This window comes from Panthera uncia, chromosome A2, assembly GCF_023721935.1.
Source record: "Panthera uncia isolate 11264 chromosome A2, Puncia_PCG_1.0, whole genome shotgun sequence".
Classification (NCBI taxonomy): Eukaryota; Metazoa; Chordata; class Mammalia; order Carnivora; family Felidae; genus Panthera; species Panthera uncia.
In genome coordinates this window covers 75665359-75683618 of record NC_064816.1, presented here as the reverse complement: position 1 = coordinate 75683618, position 18260 = coordinate 75665359, and the positions used below count along the sequence as shown (strand labels likewise).

General features: G+C 38.5%; 2 protein-coding genes across 3 annotated transcripts in view; one reads left to right on the top strand and one right to left on the bottom strand.

Annotated features, from left to right (window-relative positions):
• The window catches only part of RINT1 (RAD50 interactor 1), a 29209-nt gene extending 17021 nt beyond the window's left edge, over nucleotides 1-12188 (top strand). Inside the window, exons 10-15 of one of the 2 annotated variants that reach the window (XM_049642801.1) lie at nucleotides 507-644; nucleotides 2309-2508; nucleotides 6752-6966; nucleotides 10684-10864; nucleotides 10937-11055; nucleotides 11987-12188. In XM_049642801.1, coding sequence (XP_049498758.1) covers nucleotides 507-644; nucleotides 2309-2508; nucleotides 6752-6966; nucleotides 10684-10864; nucleotides 10937-11055; nucleotides 11987-12179 — 1046 coding nt within the window. In that variant the 3' untranslated portion in view covers nucleotides 12180-12188. Of the gene's footprint in view, nucleotides 1-506; nucleotides 645-2308; nucleotides 2509-6751; nucleotides 6967-10683; nucleotides 11056-11986 lie in introns of both variants that reach the window. The other variant, XM_049642800.1, reaches the window with a different exon arrangement.
• A 90-nt stretch (nucleotides 12189-12278) lies between these two features.
• The window catches only part of EFCAB10 (EF-hand calcium binding domain 10), a 10589-nt gene continuing 4607 nt past the window's right edge, over nucleotides 12279-18260 (bottom strand). Inside the window, exons 2-4 of the mRNA XM_049642807.1 lie at nucleotides 14146-14310; nucleotides 13946-14033; nucleotides 12279-12361 (exon numbers count right to left, since the gene is read on the bottom strand). Of these exons, the coding sequence (XP_049498764.1) occupies nucleotides 12325-12361; nucleotides 13946-14033; nucleotides 14146-14310 (290 nt within the window). The 3' untranslated portion in view covers nucleotides 12279-12324. The remainder of the gene's footprint in view (nucleotides 12362-13945; nucleotides 14034-14145; nucleotides 14311-18260) is intronic.

The following is an 18260-nucleotide window of genomic DNA, read 5'->3' as shown; positions in this document are numbered from 1 at the left end:
GTAGCCATCAAGTGGACAGCATATTATCTCCTTTTGTGTGTATTAACTTTTGGTGTTTTTCTCCACCAGCTCTGGGTAGAAACTAGAGGCATCTGAATTTTTCTTGGTTAAGGTTTACCAAGTTGCCTTTTCTTCCCATCAAACCAGTTTTTCTTGTACTTGCACCATCCACATTTCTAGAGTGGAAGAGTCAAGCCAGTATAGGATACAGCTGTTTTATAGATTGTACCATAGTACTTCCTGTTCTTTGTAGTGTCTGTTGGATGTAGCTTGTCTAATCAGTTTAACTATTTTGAAGATTTTGGGTAGGGGTGGCAGAGAGAAGTAGGCAATCTTGTTCAACCCTAACACAGAGCGTATTAAATATAGTGCAACCGGTGGGAGGTTGTAGATTTGGTTTTTTGTTTGTTTTTTTACAGAAAAACCATTACTCCTAAAAACCTGTGCTGAAAATTAAGAATGACTGTAACTACTTAATTGACCTGTTCCCTTTTTCTGCATATCAGTTGCTCTTCAAAAAATGGACTCAATGCTTTCATCAGAAGCTGCTTGGATATCCCAATATAAGGATATCACTGATGTGGACGAGATGAAAGTTCCAGACTGTGCAGAAACTTTTATGACGCTACTCTTGGTTATAACTGGTAAGTATAAGTCTTTCAAGATACAGCTTTCTTTTAGGTAAGCTTTTTTTTTTTTTCTTTTGAGAGAGAGAATGAAAGAGAGAGCGAGCGCATGCGTGCACACAAGTGGGGGAGGAGCAGAGACAGATAGGGACAGAGGATCCAAAGTCCGGGGCTCGAACTCACAAACTGTGAGATCATGACCTGAGCTGAGGTCAGACGTTCAACTGAATGTGCCACTCAGGCGCCCTGAAGAACTCGTGCTTTTTAAAACACGAGTCATCTGACGAGACGTGTCAAAACGACACGAGACGTTTCGTTTTAAAACACGTGTCATCTGACACGAGACTTCTATGACAGTCTTCTAACCTGTCATAGTTTCTCCTTCCTTTAAAAAAGAAGTCATTTTTTTGTTGAAGAAATGGGGTGATTTTTAAAAAAGTTTTATTTTTATTTATTTGGGGGGGGGGAGGGGCAGAGAGAGAGAGAGAGAGAGAGAGAGAGAAATCCCAAGGAGGCTTCGCACCGTCAGCACAGAGACTGACACAGGGCTCCATCTTACGAGCCGTGATATCATGACCTGAGCTGAAATCAAGAGTCAGGTGGACACAACCAACTGAGCCACCCAGGTGCCCTGAAATGGGGTGGTTATTATATATACATGATAAGGTTTTGGGGTGATGGTGGGGTTCGGAGCTGACGGCCAAGAAAGAATTCTTGAAGACGTCTTTGGTGCAAAAAGGTGATTTTATTAAAGCATGGGGGCAGGACCCACCTCCAAACCCCACCATTACCCCAAAACCTTATCATACAGATCTGTGACTTACAGTGGGGCTACATCCTGATGAAGGTATCCTAAGTTAAACATTTTAAGTCAAAAATGCATTTCGTACACCTAACCTACTTTATAATAAAATGTTGAATATCTCATGTAATTTATTAAATACTGTACTGACAGTGAAAAAAAGAATGGTTGTGTGAGGACAAAATGGCTGTAAGTGCATTGGTTGTTGACCCTCATGATCCCATGGCTGATGGAGATATGCCGCTCTCCCGCTGCCCAGGATCATGAGAGGGTTGTATCCCATATTGCCAGCCTGGGAAGAGATCCAAATAAAATATTCAAAGTAATTTCTATAAATGTGTATAGCTTTTGTACCATTGTAAACTTGAAAAATCTTAAGTTGAACCATAATAAATCAGGGCCCATCTATAATTTCCTCATGCCTTTAAAAAATTAAACTGTGAGGCGCCTGGGCAGCTCTGTTGGTTAAGCATCTGACTTTGGCTCAGGTCACGGTTCGTGGATTTAAGCCCCGCATCTGGCTCTGTACTGACAGCTTGGAGCCTGGAGCCTGCTTCAGATTCTGTGTCTCCGTCTCTCTCTGCCCCTTCCCTGCTTGAGCTGTCTCTCTCTCCCCCACCTCAAAAATAAACATTAAAAAAAATTGAGCTGTAATTTATATACAATGGAGAACATAAATCTGAAGTATACAGTTCAGTGAGTTTTGACAAGTACATATACTTGTGAAACCTGCAACCTTGTAAAGTTTAGAAATAGATCCGTACTTGGATGGTTGATTGATTATTTGACAAAGGTACCAAAGCATGTCAATAGGGAAAACCTATAACTGTGTCCTGGGCAGAACCAAAACTTTCACATGTCTTATTAACTTTCTCCACAGACAGATATAAAAATCTTCCCACAGCTTCCAGAAAACTACAGTTCCTGGAGTTACAGAAGGACTTAGTAGATGATTTCAGGATACGGTTAACTCAGGTGATGAAAGAAGAGACTAGAGCTTCCCTTGGCTTTCGATACTGCGCAATTCTCAATGCTGTGAACTATATCTCAACAGTACTGGCAGACTGGGCTGACAATGTTGTAAGTTAATGTGCTTTTATTTATTTATTTATTTATTTATTTATTTTAACATATATATTTTTTAGTTTATTTACTATTTTTTAAAATTAATCTCTACACACAATGTGAGGCTTGAACTCACGACTGGAGATCAAGAGTCGCATGCTCTTCCGACTGAGCCGGCCAGGTGCCCCGCTAATGTGCTTTTTATATTAAATCGTAGATTTTTCACAGTTTTAGTTAAACAGTTTTTTGTTAGTAGTATTAACAGTTTTACCTTTTGAAATTTTGAATTTACAGCAAGCAGAAATTACACATTAGTAGAATAACAATTAGGCCAAACCTAGGGGGTATAATTAAATTACATGTTTTTCTCAATTCGCAAATAGTTACATAATCCCAATAGTTTAATCATTGGAAAAGAAAGCCAATGTCTCATAAGATAGTGGTCTATAGAATGAACCTTTTTCCTCTTAATTAGACTTTATACTTGGGAAGTATTCATGTATGGTAATTGCCATTCAGAAAAAGCTAGGATTGAGAAATGGTGTCAAAATCCATAAAATCCAGGACTTTAAGGAAGATAAAATAACACCATCTGAGGGGCACCTGGCTCGCTCAGTCGGTAGAGCCTGCGCCTGTTGGTCTCAGGATCGTGAGTTCAAGCCCACATTGGGGTAAAGATTACATAACAAAGTAAAATAAAAGTAATAAAAATAACATTTGATACCCTTTGAATGCCTTTAAAACATGAGTAAGTAGAATAATAAAATGAACTCCTATGTTCCTGTCATCCAGCTTCTTGTACCAATTTTGTTTTATTTAAGCCTCTTCTCCACCTCCCACACTTGATTATTTTGAAGATCTTAAGGTATATTTCATGATAAATATTTCAAAATGTATCTCTAAAATAATTCCTTAAAAAAAAACCAAAAACACCCATAACCACAATACCATTATCACATCATCCAAGAAAGTTAATTTCTTATAGTGGGAGGTGTCTTAAATAAATCTAAAAATCAGAACCTTGGGTCCGGTTAGCAAGTACTATAAGGCCTTTTGCCTCCAAGAATTTTATTTATCCTTCCTTTCTCCACACACATTCATTTGGTCTGCCTAAATACAATTATTAAATAATTTCTGTTTACTCTTTTTATTAATCCAAGGACTATACTGGTTTTCAAGGCTTTTGCTAACCAGATTTTCCAATATGTATTTCTAGCCAAAAATGAAGAAACTTAATTAGCCTTTAAAACTTTAACATAGATTAATTCCTTTGATGATGTTTAGATATTAGAATGACCTCAGAGGAGCTCCAGGAACTTCTTGGACAGGGTGCTCTTGGGTTTGGAATCACTATTCCCTGATCATGTGTATAGATACAGAAATCAGCTTGGGTTTTCACCACTGTGTCCCATGAAGTAGGTTTCATGACAGAAAGTATTAACAGAGAATTTGCATGACCATAAAACAGTGAAGTATACATTAAATGGAAAAAAAAAAAACAAACTGTACTAAGGTACATTGTAAATGTAAAGTATTATATGATTGTGTCATGAAATGAAAATAGGAAAGTAAAACAACAAAACAACTATAATGTCAACTAAAGACTTAATAATACCACTTTTTAAATGTGGTAGATAAAGTGGGAATTGAAAAATTCCAGGGTAGAATAATTCGAAAGCTTGATTAACTGAGGATTGGTGATAAGTTCATAGTATACTAGAAAACATAATTTTTGAGTGTGTTCACATGAGTCACAGAGGTGGACAAGGTAAATTAAAATGTCTGTATATTGTCAAGTCTTAATGTAATAAAAAAAAAGCAGAAATGAAATACAATCAAACATAGGCATTTAAAAATACTCAATGTCCAGGTTAAGGACAGAGTCTTGAAAACATAATAAGAATAGATATATGTTTGTTTTTTTAAGTTTTTATTAAAAATAATATATTTTACATTATGAATTTCTAACAAAAAGCATATACTGCTAACGCATTATATAGAAAATGTATTCCTTTACTGTGAAAGAATAAACAAAACAGAAAAGTCTTTATCTTAATTACATACAGGGTAATTAATTAAAAAAATAGGAAACAAAAATAAATGTAATAACAGACATAAATAAGATAAAAACCTGATAAACATAGTTTATATTCTAGACTCTGGCTGGGACTTAAAAGCCTTTTTCAACAAAAATGTTAACTGAGATCCACATTCATAGTATCATTCTGCTAAGCAAGGAAGATAAGACACAAAATAATTATTTCATAAAATGAATATAGAGTGTACTGACTAATGGCATTTGTTTATAAAGTCACCTAATTAGAACACATGGGCTGTATTCTATTGCGTATGCTACACAATTCTCATTGTGTACTTTTATGTGTTGTTTTCCTCATTTTAGTAAGTACTTTTTTCACTCAGCCCTCACACTGCTCCATTTTCTGCTAAGCTTTGTCATAAAACAAATTGTCATTCCTGATTCTCGTGCCAGATGATCTAATAAGAGACTCATTCGAAGCCAGATTTTTAGCTTCAACGAATTATTTGTGGAACATCATTAACTACTTTTACTTGGTGCCATAGTCTGTTAACGAAGATGAATTGGCCATCATCCCTGTCCTTAGGAAATTTGTAATGCGCTGCTGAATTAACTGGGTCCTTCTGTCAGCAGAAGAATAACCAAATTTAGAGTAGCTCCTCAAATCATGAATGAATTTTTTGTCCTTGTATGTTATGATTTTACAAATTCTGTTTAATATAAGAAGTTATTTACCCATTTTCATGGTCTTTCAGCCTGTGAACGCTTAAAATAAAAATCACTAATGCTCTTGTATTGCCTAGATAGAAAAAAGGAAGAGTGGACAGAGCTCACCTTCCATTAATTTCGATTCTGTACTAATAGCTGTCTGTCCATTGCCAGATTGCACCAAGCCAGACATACCCAGCCATTCAGAGTCAGGAATTTTTCAGTTGTAGGTGACAGAAGCTGGATTGGTGCTGGCCTGAGTGGGGAGGGGGAGTGGGGTGAGTCGGTGAGGAATCTGTTTGTGTAACTGAAAGCAGTAGGCATGGCTGCCCTGGACTTGTTCCCTTCTGGCTTCATTGTCAGGCAGGCTCTGGGAGTGTGGCCACAGGTGGCTCCAGGCTCCCACTGTCCAGGCACTGAGAGGACCAGTGCCTCTTCTCTGATAGGTTCAGCAGAAAATACCAGTGTGGCCTCTCTCATGTCCATCCCTGAACAATCACTTATTGTGGCCATATCCTGTCCCCTACTAATGGGCATTTAGGTTGCCTTTAATCTTTTGCTAAATATCCACAGCGTTATTTTTCTGTAGGGCAGAAAAAAATAATACATATTCTACCTAAAATGCCACTGTAAAAGTGACATTTTAATTCTCTTAACTCTCATAAATCTGCTTACTACAACTCTCAGTCTGTGTTCGGAGAAAATGAGTACTTAAAGAAATCAGCCATCAGGGAAACGCAAATTAAAATCATAGTGAGACATCACTAAATATAAACTAAGATGGCTATAATAAAAAAGACATAATAACAATTACTAGTGCAGAGGTAGAGAAGTTGGAACCCTCACACACAGCTGGTAGGAACGTAAGATAGTACAGCCACTGTGGAAGATAGTCTGCAGGTCCTCAAATAGCTAAACACAGAATTGCCGTATGACCCAGCAGCTCTACTCCCAGTATACCCAAGAGAATTGAAGACATTTGTCCACACAAAACCATACACACAAATGTTCACTGCAGTATTGTTCATAATAGACGAGAAAGAACCCAGCTGTCTGTCATCTGATGAATAGCTAAATACAATGTGGTACGGCCGTATAATGGAATATTAAGCAATTAAAAGAAATTAAGTACTGATACATCTTACAACATAGATGAACCTTGAAAACATACTAAGTGAAAGAAGCCAGTCAGAAAGAGCCAGAAATTATAGGATTCCATTTATATGAAACATCCAGAAGAGGCAAATCGATAGAGACAGAAAGATGAGTGGTTGCCTAGGGTGGGAGGGTGCACGGAGGGGACTGGGAGATGATGGTTAAGTGTGGGGTATCTTTTTGGAGTAAAGAAAACATTCTAAAATTGACACTGGCGTTAGATGCGCAATTCTGAATATACACTAAAAGCCAATATATTGTACACTTTAAACAAGTGAGTTGTAGTACATGAATTATATTTCATGCTGTTAAAAAGGAAGCATCTTAATGACCATGTTAATACATTTTTGCTTTCAGTTCTTCCTGCAACTTCAGCAGGCAGCACTGGAGGTCTTTGCAGAGAATAACACCCTCAGTAAATTGCAGCTGGGACAGCTGGCCTCTATGGAGAGTTCTGTCTTTGATGATATGATTAACCTACTGGAGCGTTTAAAGCATGACATGTTGACCCGCCAAGTAGACCATGTTTTTAGAGAAGTTAAAGATGCTGCAAAATTGTATAAAAAAGAAAGGTAAGTCCTTCATATTTTCTTATTACTCAACTCTCAAATCCAGTTTGCTAAAAGTTGAAAGATGATAAATACCTATATTTCTCAGACTATTCCAAAACATAGAAGAGGAAGGAAAACTTCCAAATTCATTCTGAGGCCAGCATGACCCTGATTTCAAAACTAGACCAAGACTCCACAACAAAAGAGAACTGCAGGCCAATATCCCTGATGAACATGGGTACAGAAATCCTCAACAAGATACTGGCAAACCAAATCCAACAATACATTAAAAGAATCATTCACCATGATCAAGTGAGATTTATTCCTGGATTGCAAAGGTGGTTCAGTATCACAAATCAATCAGTATGATACATCACATCAACATAAGAGAAAGGAGAAGGATAATGTGATTATTTCAATAGATGGCAGAAAAAGCATTTGACAAAGTACAACATTCATTCATGACAGCAAATCCTCGACAAAGTAGGTTTAAAGCGAACATATCTCAACATAATAAAGGCCATGTGTGAAAAACACACAGCTGATATCATCCTCAGTGGGAAAAGCTGAGTGCCTGTCCCTTAAGGTCAGGAACAGGACAAGGTTGTCCACTCTCACCATCACATTCAACACAGTACTGAAGTCCTAGCTACAGCAATCAGGTAACAAAAAGAAAGAAAAGGCATCCAGACTGGTAAGGAGGAAGTCAAACTTTCACTGTTTGCAGATGACATGATACCATATATAGAAAATCCAAAAGACTCCACCAAAAAACTGCTAGAACTGATGAATGAATTCAGCAAAGTCACAGTGTACACAATGTATAGAAACCTGTTACATCTCAGCCGAAAGAGAAATTAAGAAAACAGTCCCATTTACAACTGCACCAAAAACAGTAAGATACCCAGGAATAAAACTAACCAAAGAAGTGAAAGAACTATACTCAGAAAACTACAAAACACTGATGAAAGAAACTGAAGACGACACAGAGAAATGGGAAGACATTCCATGCTCATGGACTGGGAGAAAAAATATTGTTAATATGCCTACACTACCCAAAGCAACCTACACATTTAATGCAATCCCTATCAAAATACCAGCAACATGTTTTACAGAAGTAGGACAAACATTTCTCGAATGTGGATGAAACTACAAAAGATCCCAAATAGCCAAAGCGATCTTGAAAAAGAAAAGCAAGCTGAGGCATCACAATTCTGGACTTCCAAGTTCTATTACAAGTCTGTAGGATCAAAACAGTATGGTACTGGCACAAAAATAGACACATAGATCAAAAGAACAGAATAGAAAACCCAGAATAAACCTACAACTATTTGGTCAATTAATCTCTGACAAAGCAGGAAAGAGTATCTAAAGGGAAAAGGACTGTCTCTTCAACAAATGGTGCTGGGAAAACCGGACAGCTGCATGCAAAAGAATGAAACTGGACCACTTTCTTACACCATACACAAAAATAAATTCATAATAGATTAAGGACCTAAATGTGAGACCCGAAACCATAAAAATCTTAGAAAAGAATATAGGCAGTAATTTCTCTAACATTGATCATAGCAACTTTTTTCTAGATAGGTCCCCTGAGGCAAGGGAATCAAAAGCAAACAACAACAAAAAACAAAAACTATTGGGACTACATAAAATAAAAAGCTTCTGCACAGCAAAGAAAACAATCAACAAAACTAAAAGGCAACTACTGAATGGGAGAAGATGTTTGCAAATGACATATTTGATGAAGGGTTAGTATCCAAAATAGATCAAGAACTGGTACAACACCCCCAAAACAAATAATCCAATCAAAAATGAGAAGACACGAACAGACATTTCTGCAAAGAAGATATCCAGATGGCCAACAGACACATGAAAAGATGCTGATCGTCACTTAACACCAGGAAAATGCAAATCAGAACCACAGTCAGCTATCACCTCATAGTTGTCCGAATGGCTAAAAATCAAAACCACGAGAAACACGTGGCACCTGGTGGCTCAGTCGGTTAAGCGTCTGACTCTTGGTTTCAGCTCAAGTCCTGGTATCACGGTTTCATGAGTTCAGGCCCCGTGTCAGGCTCTGCACTGACGGTGCGGGGCCTGCTTGGGATTCCCTCTCTCCCTCTCTTTCTGCCCCTCCTGCTCACTCGCTCAAAATAAATAAACTTAAAACACACACAAGAAACAACAGGTGTTGGTGGGCGTGTGGAGTAAAAGGAACCCTTGTGCACTGTTGGTGGGAATGCAAACTGGTGCAGCCGCTCTAGAAAGCAGTATGGAGTTTCCTCAAAAAGTTACCCCATGATTCAGGAATCACACTACTGTGTATTTACCCAAAGAATATGAAAACACTAATTCAAAGGAATACATGCATTCCTATGTTTATGGCAGCATTATTTACAAGAGCCAAGATATGGAAGCAGCCCAAGTGTCCACTGATAGATGAATGAATAAAAAAAAAAAAATGTGTATATCTACAATGGAATATTATTCGGCCATAAAAAAATTTTGAAACCTTGCTATTTGCAACAACAGGGATGGAGCTAGAGAGTATTATGCTAAGCAAAATAAGTCAATCAGAGAAAGACAAATACCATATGATGTCACTCATGTGGAATTTAAGAGACATAACAAATGAACAAAGGAAAAAAGGAGGGAGGCAAACCAAGAAACAGACTCTTAACTACAGAGAACCAAATGATGGTTACCAGAGGGGAGGTGGGTGGAGGGATGGGTAAAATAGGTGATGGGGATTAAGGCGCGCACTTGGTGATGAATATCAGTGATTAAAATAAAAACTTTAAAAAAGATTGAAAGATGATATATGCAAATTTCCAAGGTGTCTAGATAGCAGAGTTTGGCCTTTTGCTCTACAAACTTTTAACCATTTTTGATAGAAAGCTTTCTAAAATATATTCAGACATTTATTCAGTTTATTTATTCATCCTGAGAGAGAGAGAGAGAGAGAGAGAATCCCAAGCAGGCTCTGCACTGTCAGCACAGAGCCTGACATGGGGCTCAAAGCCATGAACCGGGAGATCACGACCTGAGCTGAAATCAAGAGTCAGAGACACTCAACCAACTGAGCCACACAGGGGGCCCTGTTCAGACATTCTTAATCAGAATAAACTGATCCTAATTTAACCCTCAGATGTAGTTGTGACTACAGAGATAGTCACAACTGGTCTGGGATGTGGGGCTGAGTGGCCTGGTGCCCCAACAGTACTCTGCATGCATGCCTGCAGGGTACTCTATATCCACTGTCGTGATTCTGTGGTCTCTGTCCCTTTCCCCACACTGCGTACTCTGTGAGAACAGGCAGGGTCTGTCTTCTCCAGCACAGTCCCCGTCACACCGAGCATTTGTAATCCGTTTGCAAGTGTGCTTAGTCCCTGTTATTCTGCCGAAAACCAGAGCATAAAATTACCTGATGTCTTCAATGCTAATACATGTTACATTTATTATTTCAGTAAGTCACATTAAGGAAATGATGTGTCATCCTCATTAAATAAGGGAGTATTTAATGGAGAACCAGTGTATCAATATAGTTATATTTATTTTCTGAGACGGCTTTTAATGTTGGGCTGTACATTTTGCTCTTATCCAACCATGATGCCCCAGGACAGTGCACTTCCCCACATGTAAAATGATTGGTCACATCTCTAAAAGTACAAGGTTTTGAAGATTCCGTAGTAAAATGTAACGCGCTGCAGGCGGTGCGGTCTTGGTCCCTCGCAGGTGGCTGTCGCTGCCGTCGCAGTCGGAGCAGGCGGTGATGTCCCTGTCCAGCTCGGCCTGCCCGCTGCTGCTCACCGTGAGAGACCGCTTACTCCAGCTGGAGGAGCAGCTTTGCTTCTCCTTGTTCACAGTCTTCTGGCAGGTGCTTGTGGAGAAGCTGGATGTGTACATCTACCAAGAAGTAAGCAAGAGCGGGCGGCGTTCCGGGGCCCTGATGGCAAAGGCACGTGTGACGCAAACTGCTCTGTTTCAGATCGTTCTTGCCAATCATTTCAACGAGGGAGGGGCAGCTCAGCTCCAGTTTGATATGACTCGGAACCTGTTCCCCCTGTTCTCCCGCTATTGCAAGAGGCCAGAAAATTACTTCAAACAGTAAGCTCAGAACTTAACAATGACTGTTGATGGCATCAAGCTTTACAGGATGTTGATTCCTCTTTTCACAGCCCTAGGGGCCCCGTGATGTGTGGTGGGATAAATACAGCATCAGCTAAAAATTGAAAACATTCATCATGTACCCAGCTACTCTAAGGTGTGACCCATGACCCCCATCCCCCCCAAATTTATCAGAACTGGATCTGAGTTATGGGCTGGGCTTTGTTCCCACCATTGGTTTCATGCTTCTATTTGCCCGTTACTGGAGAGACAAGTAGAAAATAAAGGCAAGTGCAGTTGTACCATAGTCAATAAATAGAAGAAATTAAAAATATGCCTGGTACCTAATAGTAGGCCAGGCATGAAGAAAGTGGTTTTCTTACATATTTATGTTGATTTTGGTTCTAAGCGTAACTATAAATGAATGTCAGAAAAATTCTTCAAACCATTTTTAGAATTATTGGTTTGAAATTTAAATTATTGGGGAGAGGGAGTTTGAGATTATAAAGTAGTCCCTTTAAAGTTATTATAAAATGAAAAAATGATTTTTATTTTAGTAAGAGATCTGAATTTTTTTTTCTTTTTTATTAGTTTCTCTTCCCATATTGTAATCTACCTAAAGTCTTAGCCACATTTAATAGGCTATTATGTTAGTGTCAGTATTACCTTTTGGAGAGTAATACACACATATGGAAAACAATGATCCTATCACATTATAGTAATCTAATGAAATAGAAACACTGTACACATACATTGTCCTTACATGTTAAAAAAGCCAAATAATAAATCCATAAATACTTTCTAGAGAGGGATGTGGATTTGCAGTGCAGGGAAGCTGTTTAGTTTCTGAAAATGAAAATATTATGGAATAACGTGATGATACAGATAATGGATATCTCATTTCCCTCCTGCTTTTTTTTTTCTTAAACAGTGTCAAAGAAGCGTGTATTGTTTTGAATCTGAACATTGGCTCTGCCCTCCTTCTGAAAGACGTCCTGCAGTCAGCCTCAGGGCAGCCTCCTGCCACCGAGGCCTTAAATGAAGTTGGAATTTACAAACTGGCTCAACAAGATGTTGAGATTCTACTTAATTTGAGGACAAACTGGCCTAACACGGGAAAATAAAGCATCTTTTCTTGTTTTGGAGTTTTGGTTTTTAACAAAGAGGAGGCCAACTGGATGTCAAGTTATGTGACGAAGTTCTGAGTTAATGAAACTGGACAGTTGAAAACTTTATGGAATCATTTATTATCTTGGACTGATGGCATTATTAAAACGCTGCCCATATTTCCTCCATCCTCTTGTTCCTAAGAAAACAAAACCAGAAAACTCAGAAGTCATGAAAACTCCAAGTAATTCCATTTACAAATGTAAATGCTAAGTATGTCTGTTGAACAAGATACAAGAGCAGAGATAATAAATTACAAGCAATTTTCAATTTCCTGTGCTAATTAAGGGAGACTGTTGTAGATAATCAAACACAGCAAATACATTAAAAAAAAAATCACTTTAGAATGTATGTTCATAATTGAAGTTCCCGTATCTGGTTTGGAAATTCACTGTCTTTCCTCTAAGAAAACATTATGAGGTGGTGACCAAAATAGAATTGCTCTCATATTCCACAAATGTCCTTACATTTAAAATCCTTCCTAATTCCATTCCAGGACAGTGGGCAGGCAGCCTTTTCTTTTGGATGAAACATTTCAGGCCAGGGCACTGTGTTTCAGTCTCTCCCTGGGGCAAGGATGGGAATTAAACAGTTTTTGTTTCATATTTATGTAACTGATAATGAGACGGGAATCTTAAACTTTCTTTTTTCTTTGACTTTTCCTTGGCTTTTTGGACTATGTTACATACCAATTTCTTGATTAATAAATCCTTAGAGAACAAAACATTTAAACAAATTGAATTACATTGGTTAGAGGCCTTCTACAACTATCAAATGTTATTCCAATTTTTTTGTTTTCTGATTCAGCATTTAGTTAGTACTTTTAAAGCTGTAATATAACTTGCATCTAAAATTGTCCTAGGGCCCCTAGATGGCTCAGGTGGTAGAGCATGCAACTCTTGATCTCAGGGTGGTGGGTTTGAGCCCCATACTGGGCATGGGGCCTGCTTAAGTAAGTAAGTAAATAAATAAAACTGTCAGGCTGACATGCAACCTATCCTATTTCTTTATTATTATTTTTTTACTTATGTGGGGAGGAATGGCAGAGAGGGAGGGAGGGAGAGAATCCCAAGCAGACTCCACTCTTTTGGCATGGAGCGGATGTGGGGCTCGATCCTATGAACCGCAAGATCCGTGACATGAGCTGAAATCAAGAGTCGGACGCTCAACTGACTGAGCCACGTAGTCTCCCATACTGTTTTTTGTTTGTTTGTTTGTTTGTTTTTAAATACGCTCTACACCCAACGGGGGCTTGGACTCCTGATCCCAAGATCAAGAGTCACATGCTCTACTGACTGAGTCAGCCAGGGGCCTCACAACATATACTGACGGTAAATACTTACCTGGTGATAAATAATTTTGAGGAAATGCTTTGAGAGAAATTCTATTACTCCATATTTTATAGGGATTTGGGCTCAGAACTTTTCTGTTAGTTCCAGAACACTGGGGCTTCTCCACCTCATTTTCTGAGAACTGCTGGGCTTTCCCACTGAGAAAAGAATGGAAGTGCCCCAGAAACTTCCTAATTCCAGCACCTTCTCCCTCTGCCGCCTGCCCCCAGGCTTGACATTTTGCTGTCACTCCTCGCTTTCTAGACAGCTGAAAGTTTCAAGGGACTGAAATGTTTCTGTCAAAAGGTAGGAACTTACGTTTTAAATTGTTTTCATTGTACTTTAAGTCATGCCGTATTATTTAAATACCAGTCACATAAAAATAAACTTACACTTCACGTCTGAATTTATCCAGAGTTACTGCATGTCCATCATCTTTTAAAACTTCATCTGCAGTCAACAGACCCAGGGTTTTTAAGGCTGTAAAATCAGAATGAGAAGAAAGGAAAATTTACGAAGCGAGAATTCTTTTCAGCTAGGGAAAGTTATGGAATGGCCACAAACTATTGCTTTAATTGAGATGATAACTGACCTTCTCTGTACTGCAAGAACGATATGGTGCCTTTATTTGAAGTGTCCATCATCTCAAACATAGACACAATGTTAGAATGATCCATAAAGAAAGGAAAAGCCAAGCCTGTCATTTTGGCAATTCTCAGTCGTTCCAATACAGATATTAAATACTCTCTTGGTTTTTCTGCAAAAGAATAGTTCCAATTCTTTCCAATATAAAATTAAGATATATCACAAGTAGAAACAGTCATTTAACAATTATTAAATAACTATGTTCAAGGTATTGTAATAGGCACTGGGGACACAGGCCTTGCTTATAAGAAAAGCAAGACATCGAACAATTAATTATGTATATAAGTGTTCTGCAGAGATGGGACCTGGGCTTTTTTTTTTTCCAACTCCTCAGGTGATTCTAATTTGCAGATAAGAGTGGAAAAGCAACACAAAGGAAGAGCATGATGCAGGGAAGAAGGCAGCCAGCTAAAAGAAGGGATAAAATATAAATAAAAACAGGGACTCTTGGATTAATTAATACCCTCTTCCAATTAGGAAGCATGAATGTTCTTTTTTTTTTATTTTAAACTTTTTTTTTAATGTTTATTTATTTTTAAGAGAGAGAGAGAAGGAGATAGAGCATGAGCAGGGGAGGGGCAGAGAGAGAGGGAGACACAGTCTCCGAAGCAGGCTCTAGGATCTGAGCTGTCAGCACAGAGCCTGATGCGGGGCTCGAACTCATGAGCTGTGAGATCATGACCTGAGCTGAAGTCGGACGCTTAACCGACTGAGCCACCCAGGTGCCCCATCTTTTTTTTTTTTTTTTTTTTTTTGTGAGAGAGAGTGTGAGAGAGAGAGAGAGAGAGAGAGAGAGACGCGCACAGAAGTGGCTCACCCAAAACAGGACTTGAACTCACGAACCGTGAGATCATGACCCAAGGTGAAGTCAGATGCTTAACCGGCTGAGCCAGCCAGGCGCCCATGAATGTTCATTTCTAACATAAAAGCAGTATTTTGGATAAGCAGGCCATCTTTCATTTAAGCAATATGAAAGATAAAAAATGAAGATCCACTTTACAGAAATAATGCAGGTCAGTTATGATGAAAAGAAGCCAAAAGAAGGTGCAGCAGCTTAGGTGAGTGCCACTCACTACACACACTATGCGCACACACCACACACACAGTAGTGTGTGTATATATGTATGTTTGTATATATATAAACATGTATATATACAAAATTCTTTAAATTTGTTTTTCTCATTGAGAATTTCATAAATATACAAAAGCAGGAAAGTAAAATGAACCTGTCACCAACTTTTAACTGTTAAAATTTGTGGCCAGTCTAGGGGCACCTGGGTGGCTCAGTCGGTTGAGTGTCAGACTCTTGATTTCAGCTCAGGTCATGATCTCACGGTTCAGGAGTTCGAGCCCTGCATTCGGCTCTGCATGGACAGTGCAGAGCCTGCTTGGGATTCTCTCTCTCCCTCTCTCTCTGACCCTTCTTGTCTCTCTCTCTCTCTCACAAAATAAATAAACTTAAAATAAATTTTAAAAAGTTGTGGCCAGTCTTATTTCACCATCATCTCATCCAGGTCCCCTTTTCCTGTATTATTCTGCAGTAAATCACAGTGATCATATTTCATTAATAAATATTTGAGTGTACATCTCTGAAAGAGAAGGACTTCTTTTGAGATACAACTGACATGTAACATTGTGTAAGTTTATATAACATGTTGATTTGATACATTTATATTTCGAAATATGATTGCCATTGCAGCGTTAGCTAACACCTTCATCACATCACATAACTATTATTTCTTTTTAGGGGTGGGAATAATCAAGATAGAGTCTCTTGGCAAGTTTGATATTTATGATACAGTAATATTGTCTGTCAGCACTATGCTGTGCATTAGGTTTCCAAGACTTCTTTACAGCTGCAAGTCTGTACCCTTCCACATCTCTCCTACTCCCACCCCCACTCATTGTTCTACTCTGTTTTTACAACTTTGGCTTTTTCAGATTCCACATACAAGTGATAGCATGCAGTGTTTGTCTGACTTAGCTCACTTAGCATATCCTCAAGGGCCGTCCATGTTGCACATGGCAGGATTTCTTTTTCTCACGGCTGAATAATATTCCATTGTATAAACATAGCACATCTTCATCATCCATCCATCTGTAGACAGACACTTAGGCTGTTTCCATATCTTGGCTCCTGTGAATAATGCTACATAAACATGAGAGTGCAGGTATCTCTTTGAGATCCTGTTTTCATTGTCTTTGGATATATACCCAGAAGTGGAATTGCTGGAGCATATGGTAGTTCTGTTTTCCTTTTTTTTGAGGAACCCCCATGTTTTCCACAGTAGCTATACCAATTTACATTCCTACCAACAGTGCACAAGTGTTCCTTTTTCTCCACATTCTCACCTGTTATCTTTGCCTCTTGGATAATAGCCATTCTAACAGGTGTGAGGTGATATTTATTTGCATTTCCCTGATGATTAGTGACGTTAAGCATCATTTTATGTACCTGCTGGCCTTTTGTGTGTCTTCCTTGGGAAAATGTCTAGTTCCTCTGCCCATTTTTAAAAATGTTTATTTATTTTAGTAATGGCTACACCCAATGTGGGGCTCAAACTCATAACCCTGAGATCAGGAGCAGGATGCTCTTCTGACTGAGCCAGCCAGGCAGCTCCCGCTGCCCATTTTTTAATAAGATTTGTTTTCTTTGTTATTGAGTTGTAGGAGTTCTTTCTATATTTCAGATATTATCTGACACATAGTTTGCAAATACTTTCTCCCATTCTGTAGGCTGCGTTTTCATTTTGTTGATTCTTTCTTTGTGGTGCAGAAGCTTGTAAGTTTGATGTGGTCCCAGTTGTTGATTTTTCATCTTGCTGTTTGTGCTTTTGCTGTCATATCCAAAAAATAATTGCCAAGACTTGTGTCAAGGAGCTTCTCCCTAGGTTTTCTTCTAGGAGTTTTATGGTATCAGGTTTTATGTTTAAGTCTTTGATCCATTTTGAGTTTATTTTTGTGGGTGGTATAAGATAGGGATCCAATTTTATTTTTCTGCATGTGGTTACCCAGTTTTCCCAATATCCTTTGTTGAAGAGGGAACTTTTTTCTTTTTCTATTACCGTAATGCCATTACCACAATACCATTCATTCATACATTAAAAAAAAATTTTTAATACCTCCATATAGCCAGGCAGTAATATTTCCAGTTGTCTCACAAATTTTATGAATTGTGAACACTTCTTAAAAATAAAAAAAAAAAAAAAAAAAGCAGTGGCTCATTTGGTTAAGCCTCCAACTCTTGATCTCAGTTCAGGTCATGATCTCATGGTTCCGGGATCAAGCCCTGCATCAGGCTCTGCACTAACAGTGCAGAGTCTGCTTGGGATTCTCTCTCTCCCTCTCTCTGCCCCTCCCCTGCACACGCTCTCTCTCTCTCTCTCCCCCAAAATAAATAAATAAATAAATAAATAAATAAATAAATCTTTTAAAACATTTTAAAAAGTAAAAGTAAAAACACTTTTATTCAAATAGTATTCACATATTGTGATTATGTTTTTAAATCTCTCTTGTGCCTTTTCATACAAATTTTAGGAGACTACAGAAACAAATGGGTCACTAAAGGCAATCACATCATGTATGTAGTCTTCGGTTGCTTCTCCCTGAGCCGTCTATCAAATTCAGAGAAAAAAGGCCAATGTCAAATTTCAATTCACTGCATTTCTTTCTAAGGATAGAGTAAGTAAATAATTCTAAGGGAACTAGGTGTGTTATTACCGTATATCCCTTAGACTCCACGAGATGCTATAATGTTTAGGTCTGGAGTCTATAATTTATACTCTGCCTGCTTCTACAAATGTTTTGGGGTCGCCTGGGTGGCTCAGTCAGTTAAGCGTCCAACTTTGGCTCAGGTCATGATCTCATGGTTTGTGGGTTCGAGCCCCGTGTCGGGCTCTGTGCTGACAGCTCAGAGCCCGGAGCCTGCTTCGGATTCTGTGTCTCCCTCCCTCTCTGTTCCTCCCCTGCTCGCACTGTGTCTTTCTCTCTCTCTCAAAAATAAATATTTTCTAAAAATTAAAAAAAAATGTTTTGAAAGTGCTTACAACAGAAATAATAGAT